Genomic DNA, 13340 nt, shown 5'->3' on the forward strand with positions numbered 1-13340 from the left:
ACATGCAGCAGCCTCCAACGTGATATGTTCGAAACAAGAGGAGAGTTATCCTCTGGAATTGGATGATTAGGTGATGTTCGTGGGGCCCTGAATTTTCTCTTTGCATCAAGGGACGCAAAGCCTTTAGGCGTTAAGGAAAATTGAATTACGAGAACAAAATGTAACGGAAACCTTTGGTGCTCAGTGGTGCCATCAACTTATAAACCTTTATTTAGTTTTTAGACTCTAACCTCCCTAATATAATGTCCTTTTCTGACATAAATTACATGCTGATACCTGTTTAGTCCTTAAAACCATCATTTAGGAACTTTGTTCGATGAATTTATGACCCAAAAATGAGCTATAATTTGTCCAAATACAACTGTAGGACATATCAGCAGTTTATGTGCAAAGGAAAATGGAAATTTTGTCTAATGTGGTTCCAAGAAAAATGGTAGATACAGGCCAGATCTCTACAGGATGATCCTACATCACAAGACATGCTCCTAGCATTTTTTTGGTTCTAAAGCATGAACCAGAAAAATATGCAGGATACATATAGAAACTCGTGTACTTAATTTTTAAAATGTGAAATGTAACTTACAAAAAGGAAAAAGAAAGAAAGAATGAAATAATCCAAGCCAAGAAAAAAGGGCTTCAAAGGATACATAAATACTTAGTCAAGAGATACTTCTGAATCGGCAAATCTAGCTTTTACCTCGCGCTATCAGGATTAAATTGTTTAGTTGGGATGTTTTGTAAAGCACCATGTCAGCACTCACATTCTCTCCCTGTTTGTCAAAAGATGGACAAGTCGAGCACAATCACAAGTAGTGAGGAGCAAACTTTAAGCAAAGTGTAACAAAATTAATTAGTTCAATTCCCCAAGTCAAAAGTAATATTTTCATCTCTATTGCAGTACAGCATAGACAATATAGGTATCAAAATGAAAGTTGAAAGTTCTCACTTTTCTGCTTTGCTATATTAATACTGCTGGAAATTACGCTGACAGACCTACATGGCCCACAAAGTTCACATGCAAAGGCCCGAAACCGATCCATAGACCTAGTTCTATTGTGCCACGTGTAGCAGGAGATTTACTCCGATATCAGTGAAATGTGCTCCAAGCAAATAACCATGCTCAAGCCCACTTCGAAAGATACACTCCTAATTTATGGGATACGAGATGCTTAAGCCTAGGCCATCGTTAGGGTAACCCCACGATTAGGCTAAAACGTAACAAAGCGACAATTACATCAAAACCACTATAAAAGGTGAGTCCAAGCAAGGTAAAAGGGACTTTTGGCCCAAAGCTCAAAACTCATACTTAGTGCATTCCAATTTTCCTCTTAAACACTATTGACTTAGGCATCATAGCTATTACCAGACTGAAAAGAAGATTAACTATCATACACAAGATACAAGACTTGCACTTTCTAATTGATTCACTTGTATTGGGTTATATAGACCAGGATATATGATTAAGCCCGGTCATAAAGTTTGTGCTTATGAATGCACATGTACAAGTACTTAGTTAATTATGATTTTAACAAACTCTCCATTAGTTAATATGATTCTTGAGAAACTCTCCCTTAAAATCTTCCTTTCTCTATTCTGAGTAATTTTCCATTTATGCTTTTCTTCTCCTCTCTTTCCAACATAGGCTAATTGGAGCACAAGTGAAAGGAGGTCACCTAATTAATTGTACAAAGAATCCCAACGCAACTGCCCTTGAAAATGAGAGAGAGAGGATGCACCTGAAACTGCATTTTTGGTAAATGGATCAAGATCACCTTCTGCTATGCCTTTCGCTGTATGTTGTGATATCAATGTATCCTATGTCAAGGATTTCTAGCATTTCAACTATTAGAGCAAAAATGTGCAGAGAATTAGACTAAGAAGTTGAGTTGCAAATAAAGGATATGGGCCTATGAAGTCCAAATCAACTCCAACATTATCAGATATTTCGGACAAATGTACAATTTCTTCATTGATAGGATCATAAACTATCAATGAAGTCCAATAATCCATGTCTCTTCTAAGACCAAACGTCCAAACCCATTGGATCTCAGTACATAGAGCAGTAAAGAAAAAACACGAAAGGTGCCAAACAGCAGGGAAGTTCCATATTGTATATTTTGGAGGCAGATCAAAGAGACATCTAAAACAACGGAACTTTTCATTAGAGAGATTGTGCGAGAGTTGATTTTAGGTTTGGGGGAATAAGCATTGGAAAATGCATCAAATGCCCGAGACAAGAAGACAATCACCCCAAGTCAATAAAATCATCGAAATCTTCGACTACATTACGCAAAAGAGACGTTATTCATTACTTGGGCGCTTACCAAGAAAAACCCATATCCCAAATTTGACAAAACCATTTACACCTCCAACTAAATTACGAAATCTAACTATATATGTACACACCTGGTGGTGGGTAGGCCTTTGCTGAGCTCTCTGCTGCAAGACAAGGCACCCTTGTGGAGCCAAGAATAGGTGTCAACCGCAACACAAGAGCTCTCCAATTCCTTGATGTGGATTGGCCCCATGATCGATTTCAGCAGCGGCAACAGCCCCTGAATCCCCATGTTGCTTCTCAACCTATACGAGGTTTGAGCTGGGGACCAAATGCTTTATTTAGCTACTACCAAACTGCCCCTAATCTTCGATTACAGACCAGAGCATTTAGAGAGAGAGAGAGAGAGAGAGAGAGGGTTTTATGAAGCGAAAGACTGAGTAATTCTGTGAATCTGTGATTGTGCCCCCAAAAGAATTAACATGGCGGGAAAGCTTTTGCCTGTAAAATTGTGGGGTCCCAGATAGGGCATGTTGGCACCAAGTATGCCATACACAGTAGATTAATGCTATTTGTACGTCAACAGGGTGTACATCCAGTGTACACCTGGTGCACTTGGACAGTAGAAAACCCATATCATATGCATATGCATTAGGAAAAAGCTTGCTGCACGTACAATAAGTTGTGCACAATTTATGCACAACTACGCAAATGAGTGGGATTTATCTGACTGGGTGGATTCCACCCATGTGAGTGGGTTGTGCACAACCTGTTGTACAAATATCAGTCTCCTATGCATTATTCATGGATCCACATCAAAATGTATTGGCCGTACACCCAATTGATGTACAAATAGCATTACTCTATACAGCAGAATTGGGATCCCTCTTCCCTACAATTGGGAATCTTGAAAAACTAAAATTCTTTATGAATTATATTAGTGATAGAGTGAAGTAAATGCATGAAAGCTTCTGATCACTTCTTGCAAGGTCTTTATTGTCAGTCGGCCACTCTTTAATAGTTTTATAGTAATGCTACTTTTCACACCTATTTATTACATTTATTTTACACAGACTAGGCTAACGTAATGTGTGTTTTAAGTTCCCAACATTTTTTTTAAGTGACTAACATGAAAAACAATTTAAAACACATCATGTCAACCAATATAAAACTAATGTGATAAATGAATGTAAAGAGTATCATTCTCCATGCCTTTAATCTTCTTAATTATCATCCATTCTAATTCTTTTAGAGGTCAAGACAAAGAGTAGAAAAGTTAAGCTAGCTATTGCTCATACGTGCTTAGAAGAAGAAGAAAAAATAAAAAAAGGCTCATGAAAGTACACATTTTTGAAGTTTGCATAAAATTTTCACCTCTTAAAGTGGTTGAATGTGATATCATACACACTCGATCATGAATATCACATTTATATAAACAATATATAATAAAAAACTTCTGCCGATGAAATGTGGAAGGGTTTGATTCATTACTCTCTTAACTTTATGTTATAATATTATTTAACCTTGACCCCTCTGAACAAAAGTCGTAGCTCCACCACTGTACGTGTATACTTGGTCAACTTGAAAAGATCAAATGGCATAACATGCAAGTAATATTGGTACGAATCTTCTCGAGTCTTTCTTTGGTGCAAGTCCGATAACGCGTAAGGACTTGTATTTTCTCGGTCTGACGGACCTTTTCTTTGCATAACTCTGTGACTTGCCGTCGATCTATTCAACGTCTCTCTATGTTCTTTTGGGCTTCTTCGGTACGGTAGAAGACTTTGGTATTAAGCGTACGTGGAACCCACTCAACATCATATGAAGATGATTCTTCGTTGTTTATCTACTATAATTAGTACTGTTTTTAATTTGATTATTACCATCTGGATATATATATATATATATATATTGAACAATGGCAAGGAGGAAGATTTTTATTTTTTACTCTGTTTCTGTTTTCTAGATGAGAAATGCTGGAAAAAAAAATTAAAATAAAATAAAAAAGTGATGAATTGTAGAGGCTGGGTTTGGGCCCTCAAATTTCCAACGCCATCAAACTTGCCACAATTTGATGTTGGAATTTTACTCTGATTATGTCTATGCTGGACAACATACACAAGTTAGAGTTTCTATGTCTTGGATTAGCTTTTACACTGATTTAACCCTAATCCACAACTTACAACTAAACATGTTTGACATTGAATTTGCCCAACACTAAAAACCTAACAAGTTTTAATTTATGCTCCATTTGTTTTGACGTAAAATGGTTTCCGTCGTAAAATGATTTCAAGGAAGTCATTTTTTTAGAAAATATTTTTCGCTGAAAGCATTTTTCGGTGTTTGGCGCGTACGGAAAATCACAAATATTTTTAATATTTTTATTCAAAACATATAAATATTAATGTAAAATAATATAAAAATTATTGAAGACGAGATTATATCACTGACCGACAGGATTCCAGCCACTTTTACCAGATTCCGCCATTCCGGCTACTATAGCCAGAAACCAAGAAAAAGGCCGGAATCCGAACAGTTTCGTAGGAATTTGGGTTGGCCGGATTCCGGCCAAAATGCCAGACTCCGGCATACTGGTCGGAATCTGCCAGTTGTATTGGAATCCGGCTAGTAGGCGGGAATTTGGCCGTTCTGGCCAGATCCCGACCTGTCGACAGGGATCCGGCCGTTCTGGACGGAATTTTCTAGCCAGGTCTGGCCAAACGGGCCAGATGGCCGGAATATGGTCGTCGGAATTTGGGCTGACCGGATTCCGGCGACATTGATCAGATGCTGTCGGATTTCGGTACCAGCAAGATTTCAGTGATGGTCGACTGTGTCGTTTAATAGGGGTCGAATGCGTCTGCCATCTTCGGAAAATGATTTATATTTTTAAAAAGCTTAAATCATTTTCCAAAATTTACTAAGCATTTTTGATCAAACAGAAATTATTTTCTGGTTGACTATTATTTTCGCCCCTACCAAACACCGAAAAATACCGAAATCATTTTCCAGAAGCCATTTTACGCCGAAACAAACTGAGCATGTAAAAGAGGTACTGATATTACTAAATATATGCTACTAATATTATTCTATTGGTGTTCTCAGGTTAATGTGGAGCGCTTTGACCGTTTCTTGAAAGAATTTGACTTAGGAGGCAAAGGATGAAGACATGCATGCATCCATTAATGAGAACGAGGACAAGGAAGTTCTAATGCTCAGAAGTCTTCAAAACTTTCTGACTTTTAAGCGCTTCTTAATTAATTAGTGGAAAAAAGGGATGAAGATCGATCGAGGCCGGATTAGTTGATGTATGGAATTAATTAATTAGGTATGATCTCTTTAATTTGGCTCAACAAATCCATCAAATTAACGTTCTCATCAGTTATGATGATCTAACAAGTTCTTCATCTAGTTTAATTTGTTACAAATTCTTAAAAGATTATGTGAGTGTTTCGGATGTGAGGCTAAAAATATGAAAAATCTAGGAGTCATTAAAAAAGATATATATGACTACCCCACATGAATCATCGACCTCCGAAACTGCATTAATTGAGAAGAAGATCATCAGGCTTGCATGCATCTTAAAATAAGCAACGACTTAATTACCGTCTTTAATTAATATGAAACCTAAGTACTTTTGAACAGGTCATGAGGAATTAAACTTGCCTGTCCCACATATATAAATGCATAAGCGACTTGTCATGGCAGTTACATCGATCTTAGAAGTTTTCTCGGCATGCATGAGGAAAATTCTTCTTTGTAGAAATAGAATGACCATATGTGGAAAGTTTCAATGCGCGCGGGTGGACTTCAGGGACAAATTGCAACCTGTGAATCTTCCCTGCAGATTCATGTATCCTTTTTGAACTACAAAATACGTACGTACGTACACTTGTAGACCATGCATGAACCGCTATAAATAGGTCGCATGGTCAATCAATTGTGAGAACATAAAAACTTGAGCTTCTTATATCTTACAAGCTAGGCATTCTTTCCTTGTTGCAACATTTTTGCTCCATTGCCCTTTCCTAATGGAGAAAACTGCGTCATCATCTTTACAAATTCAGCCCCCAACTTATGGGAAGTACATCACCATTCTCACCATTGATGGCGGTGGTATCAGGGGGATCATCCCTGCAGTCATCCTTGAATTCCTTGAATCCAAACTTCAGGTACGTACGTCGTATACCTCTAGTTTTTGAGGTATATATAAGGGCCAGATCGATCTCAGTGTCTATTCGAAGACATACATGTGACATGTCCATGAATGCATGCACATGTATACATTATTGTTGTCGCTTTCAAAGTATAAGTTGACACTTGATAATGATATATAGTACTACATATATTTTCTTGCTTTCTCAATTCTGATGTTTTCTTGTTTCATGTAACATGCATGTACATATATATATAAGATATTCCATGATATAAAATAACATGCATGCAACCATATACAATACAAAAGCACTTAATTACCATAAAATTGGTATAATTTTGTGGCAGGAGCTGGATGGTGAGGATGCAAGACTTGCAGACTACTTCGATGTCATTGGTGGGACAAGCACTGGCGGTCTTGTAACTGCCATGTTGACTGCTCCAAATGAAAGTAATCGTCCTCTCTTTGCCGCCAAGGATATCAAGCCCTTCTATCTTGAGCACTGCCCTAAAATTTTTCCAGAGGATAGGTAATCTGGGTACACTTGATTCCTAATCTTTTCCTCACATCCAATAGCAAAGATATACTAATGCATGAAAATAAGCTTGAGATTTAACTTTTGGGCACTCTTATATATTAAGCCAGTGACAATTTTTTTTTTTTTTGGTTGTTGCTTTCAATTGCAGGGGCGTGCTTGCACCAAAATTTGAAAGTGTATACAATTTAGTGAAAGGACCCAAGTATGACGGGAAATACCTTCACCAGATTTTAAGAGAGAAGTTAGGAGAAACTCGACTGGGGAAAACCTTGACCAATATTGTTATTCCTACATTTGACATCAAGCTTTTGCAGCCTACCATTTTTTCATCCTATGAGGTCTCTCTCTCTCTCTCTCTCTCTATATCTCTGTGTGTGTGTGTGTGGAGTGATCGAAGTCAAACTTTCAGGCAAATTCGTCTTGCATGCGTGGATTTTGGACTTCTTTTTTCAATGTTGTTAGTCATTGAAAAAGATATACATGCATGATGCTTCCCCTAAGTAAAAATTTATTGTAAAATTCCTAAAAGCAAATTATAATCTGGTGCAGCTGAAGAAGATTCCCTATTTGGATGCTCGACTGTCCGACATTTGCATTGGCACTTCCGCAGCTCCGACCTATCTCCCTCCCCACAAATTCATTAACGAAGATAAAGAAGGAAAGGGTAAAGAATTCAATCTTGTTGATGGTGGAATGGCAGCAAATAATCCGGTATATAGTAGTTATAACCCACAGTACTTGTATATTTCTAATTAAGTTAAAAGTCTCAGAACATCAAACTAACCTATATGAGTTTGTTCATATATATTTTGGCACCATGATCCAGACATTAGTTGCCTTAAACCAAGTGAGCAAACAGGTGATTGACGGAAATCCTGATTTCTTCTCCATCAACCCAATGGACTTTCGCCGCTTTCTAGTAATCTCAATTGGGACTGGCTCGGAAAAGAAAGAACAACCATACGATGCTGACAAGGCAGCCAAATGGGGTAGTCTCTTTGGTTGGTTACATCAAGGTGATTCTGTCCCATTGGTTGATGTGTTTCAACAAGCAAGTGCAGATATGGTTGATTATCATATCTCTGTGGTGTTCAGAACTCTTAATTGCAAGAGCAAGAATTATATCCGCATTCAAGTAAGCTTCTTGAAAAGAAACCTCGTTTATTATTTGAATGGAGGTGGTTAAAATTTCATTGATTATTTGACTATATATATATATATATATATATATATATATATATATATATAATAGTATGCTCTTGGATACATGTATGGTCAGGATGATACTTTGAAAGGGACAACAGCTTCAGTCGATGTTGCTACAAAAGAGAACCTGGACGACCTAGTGGATATCGGGCAAGATCTATTGAACAAACCAGAATCTAGGGTGGATTGGGAGACAGGTCTGACTGTAACAATCGAAAATGGTGGCACTAATGAGGACGCCCTTAAAAGGTATGAAAACACACACAAGTTTATGTTATCATACATAATAATTGTATGTCATCAAACATTAACGTTTATTGCAGTAGTACTGAATATAGATAGAACTCCTCCTATCCTCCCTTACAGATTCGCAAAAAAACTTTCTCGAGAAAAGGAACGTCGAGAGACAGGAAAGAAAGATCGAGAGAAAAGATCATCAAATACAAACAAGAAGTTTCCTGGACACAATGGAATATCGATCTCGCCCAAACTATAGGTTTATTAGTGTTATCGATCAAATGGCTCAATTTGGCAAGAATAAAGTATATATGTAATATCATTTTTTTAGAAAAAATAATGCAATCTCTTAGCTATAGGAGAAAATTGGGGAGTATTTTTCCTTCCAAATAATGTAATTCTTTATGATAAAATTAGAGAGTATCTTTCCTTTCAAATAGTGTAGAAAATTAGGGATATTTTCCCTAATTAATTACTTTTACAGCTTGTAAGGGATTTTTTTATAAAATTCAAGGTTTGTTGATCAATAAGAGGCATCGTATATGTACCATTTTCTTCAGCAAATTTCATCTTGTATGAAAATTTAGGAGGCCTCGGCTCTCTTGAAGTAGCTAATCTATTTTCTATTTGTTCTCTCAAAACTATAGATCTTGTAAGAGAAATGATTCTTACACTCATTTCTCACAACAGCCGCACAACAGCTTACGTGGAAATGCAGTTTTTTTATTTTTTCTTTTTTCTTTTTTCTTTTCTTTTCTTTTGGGATTGAAAACTGGTTGGAGGTGATTGAAATTTTCATTTCCCCTCCAACGCAGCTCTCTCTCTCTCTCTCTCTCTCTCTCTCTCTCTCTCTCTCTCTCTCTCTCTCTCTCTCTCCCGTCTCTTCAACTTCCGTACGAAACCGGCGCTGCCGCTCATTCGCTAGCCGGTCGTCCCCTTCCCGGCGCTGCTTCACCGGCGTTCGGTCTCCTCCATCCAAAACCGCCGCCCCCCCTCTCTCTCCCTCTCCCACTCGCTCGCTCACCCGTCGTGACTGACCCTCTCGGCGGTCGGCTTCTCTCTCGGTGGTCGGCCACCCTCCACCGGGCCATCCTTCACCGGCGTTCTGTCTCCGGTGGATTTGGCGGCCGAATCTGTCTCCGTCGACGCTGAAAAAGGTACTCTCCGGCGATGCTTTCTCTCTCTCTCTCTCTCTCTCTCTCTCTCTCTCTCTCTCTCTCTCTCTCTCTGCATCGTTCATTTCCCCTCCTAGCTCGTCTCTCTCTCTCTCTCTTCTCCGGCCGGCGGTCCGTCCTTCTCCACCCGCCTACATCTCTCTCTCCACTCGTTCGTTCTTCACCAGCGGTAAGATCTAGTTATAACTCTCTCTCTCTCTCTCTCGCTCTCTCTGTCTCTGTATGTGTCTCCAGTCGTCCTTCACCGGCACCATCTCCACCGGCAAGTGAGACGGAACCAGATCCGTCCAAATCCGACGGAACCAAGGTTAGGTTTTTCCGAAGTTTTTTTTTTTTTTTTTTTTAATGTTCTGGGTTCGATTTGTTTTTTCAACATTCAATGAGACCTGGTTTTTTTTTTTTTTCTTTGTTCTGGGTTCTCTCTGAATGGACTAGGATTTCAAGACAGCCAAAATTAGAGCAGGCTTGGGCTGAAAAATCTTCCATCTAGAACTATGGGGTCGGCATCTCCAACGGTAGGCTCATTTTCCACACAGGTTTTCCGTGTTTCTTTTATACTGTACAAGTTTGTGAGATGTGCATTTTATAGTCACTTTACCCGAATGTCTAATAATGCAATAATTTTGTGAAGGAGCAATTTTGTGGTTAGTAGTTTTGTGCATTTCTGGGCCCTAGTCTGTGGTGATTGTGAGAATTTGGATATTGGGATCTGTATTAAATGGTTTGAATTTCTGGGGCTGGTGAGTTTTACTTGTTGATGTGTTACTATACATCTACAGCTTTAATTATTGGTGATTCAAGAATTTGGATATTGGAGATTGATATTAGGTTCTGGGAGTTGTGGGTTTAGTGGGTTTCAGTTGTTAAAGATGTGCACTTGGCCAAATGGGAAGTAATGGGGTTCATCATATGTCAAAGATTTAGTAGAAGAAGGTGTTAGCAACCAAGAAGTTGATATGGATTTTGGGCAGAATGGTAGTGTTGATGAATCAGTGGTAGAAAAGGAGTCTGCGAATGAACGGTCTAATGCAGGTTCTTTTCAGGAGGCAGATGATCAAAACAATTCAGTGCGGCAGTCGGCTTTTGAGATTTCTCAGTCGAAAGAACTGAATGTTTTTTCTTCACCTCGAAGAGGTTAGTGTGGCAACCTCTACATTCTGTTGTGTTCAATATGAGCATGAAAATTATGAAAGTCTTATTAGATACTCTGCATTTTGTTGTTGTTGTTCAAGCTTGAATATATTTTTGCTTCACTTTATGAAATTTTTTAGCTTGGGACCGGTGGCAGAACTACATACATGGGTGGGGGGACGAATGTCCCCCCAAAATTTTTAAAATTCATTTTAAAATATTGTAAATTTATACATTTGTCCTCCCAAATTAATTTTTTGTCTCCCTAAAAATTTTTCTTACCAAAAATAGCCCTTGTTTCTATAAATTTGTCCCCCCAAAATAATTTTTTTTTGTCCCCTTAAAAATTTCTCTTACCAAAAGTAGCCATTGTTTCTACCGTTTCTTCAAAAATATCCCAACTTTTTTGTCGCCTTGTCACTATCCGCACTTTACTCTTCATTTGGCACTGCCAATTCTTATCCGTTTTTATCCTTGAAACAGAGAGAGCTCAGAGCGAGTGTGAGAGAGTGAGAGATCAGAGATAGCGTCCCTATGCGTCTTGTCGTCAGTCACGTTCTCCTCATTTGCTTCTTCTTCTCACAAGAATGAAAAAAGCATTATCAAAAACTCATTTTTTGGGTTCTCCTATGGATTATCAAAGCCCTCTATTCAAACCTGGACCTCTCTCTCGTGACTGCAGACGGCCATCTCTGTATTAATACTATCCTCATGTTCAGGTACTGGTTTTGGGCTGTGAAAGTGGAGGAAATTTTGGGGTTTTGACAAAGATTGTGTTGTGTATTTTTGAATTAAGGGTTCTTTCATTTTATCTTTCATCATTTGGCACCCAAGTAAGCAAAAATACTCCCTCATCACTCTCTCTCTCTCTCTCTCTCTCTCTCTAACTAGCACTTTTTGTTGGCTTGGAAAATGTGGGAGTTGAAAAGAAATTTACATTTTAAGTCCTATTATGGACCCATACGGCCATACGATACAAGCAAGAAATCTTAACTTGAAAGAGCTCTATGGATTTTATTTTGTGGAAACCAAAACAATAACTATACTGTGGTTTTAGTATGAATTATGGACCATGTGCTTTCTAAGAGTAGCCATTTTCTATGGACCATGTGATTTCTCAATTTGTCTTTTATATATTTGGTCAAATATGTTTTGACTTTTAAATTGATTTATCATTTAGGCTTTGTACGTTGCAATATTGTTATGATTTGACTCTCATTATTGTTGTTGTTGGGAGTTTTGGGGGATCTTATTAAGAGAAAGGGTCTACGCTCAAAGATATCATTTTCTTTGAACCTTATAAATTGTGCTTAGTTTATTTTACTAGTCGTTTATACTATTGTGTGTTTGCGATATCATGAAAATTTGAAATTATAATCTCGAATCGAATGAGTATTTTGATGTAAAAAAATTATACAAGTTCGTCCCCCCTCACCAGAAATCTTAGTTCCGCCCATGCTTGGGACCTTTGATTTTTTTTGTTTATAGATTAGCTAAGGACTAAGAGGTAAAGTTTATTGGAGTTGTAGCTCTTGATCAAGTATGCAAGGCAGGATGCTCTTTTACCAATGTTGATATGTTTTTTGAGGTAGTTCTTCACTCTGTGTGTGTGTGTGTGTGTGTGTGTGTGTGTGTGTGTGTGTGTGTGTGTGTGTGTGTGTGTGTGTGTGTGTGTGTGTGTGTGTGTGTACCAATCTGGTTTATTATGCATTAGTTGGAGGTGATGCTGTGTTTAATTGCTTATCTGTGTCATTAAATTTTTCATTGTCTGTGTGTGTGTGTGTGTGTGTGTGTGTGTGTGTGCGCGCGCGCGCGTGTGTGTGTGTGTGTGTGCGTGTGTGTGTGGATTGTGATATCTGTGGGGTGGAGATTATAGACACTACTATGGCTGTCAAGCATCCTTTCAAGAGGAGCACAGCTTCTCTACTCGGTAATGGCGTGTACTTGAAAGAAAGTTGGTGATTTTCTTATGGCAATTTTCTTGAAAGGCTTTTGGTACCCATTGGTTTTGTCTGTACAACAGTTGAGCATGAGGTAAATGTTTTAGCTTGGAGGCACCTATTATGGATGAAGGTGGTGGTTTTTAAGTTTTTGAATGGCAGCTTGTATTTTCAAGTATATGGTAAAGCTGAAAATGAGTTTTGTTGGACCCAGTTTCCTATTTTTGCTAGGACTCAACTTGTTGGCATTGGAAAAGAGAGATATTGACCACTTTCTAATATAAGAGCAAATTATTTACTAGCATGTTGGGCTGTCTAAAATTGTAATGTTTTTTTTTTTTTTTTTGGCATATTGATAAGATGCCAAGGTCGCAACATGAGTTCTGTGCTATTGGTTATTGTTTCTTGTACATCAACGAATCTCAGATCTGCATGTTGGTTGTTATTTACGCATAAAATGTTGATGAGTGCCAAATATTGCATATGTGGACCCCTTAATTTGCATTTACTAAACCTTTAGTTTTGTTATTTTCTAATGTTTTTGGTTAGTTTTGGTATTTTAGTATTTTGTAGGTCATTGAGAGAAAACAATAGATTTAAGGTGAAAGTAAGCACACTTTGACAAGACCTAGATGATGTGGTTATGTTCAACCAAATCAAGAAGAGGACTAAATCAGAATTT

At 38.0% G+C, this 13340-nt stretch overlaps 1 protein-coding gene across 1 annotated transcript; it reads left to right on the plus strand.

The window, feature by feature from the left end:
* Positions 1-6306: 6306 nt before the first annotated feature.
* LOC133881095 (patatin-like protein 2) lies at positions 6307-8671 on the plus strand. The gene is made up of 7 exons (XM_062320056.1): positions 6307-6447; positions 6779-6960; positions 7118-7307; positions 7519-7680; positions 7796-8104; positions 8249-8424; positions 8542-8671. The coding sequence occupies exons 1-7, from the start codon at positions 6307-6309 to the stop codon at positions 8669-8671; spliced, it is 1290 nt and encodes a 429-aa protein (XP_062176040.1).
* The last annotated feature ends 4669 nt before the right edge of the window (positions 8672-13340 follow it).

Source organism: Alnus glutinosa, chromosome 11 (assembly GCF_958979055.1).
Source record: "Alnus glutinosa chromosome 11, dhAlnGlut1.1, whole genome shotgun sequence".
NCBI lineage: Eukaryota > Viridiplantae > Streptophyta > Magnoliopsida > Fagales > Betulaceae > Alnus > Alnus glutinosa.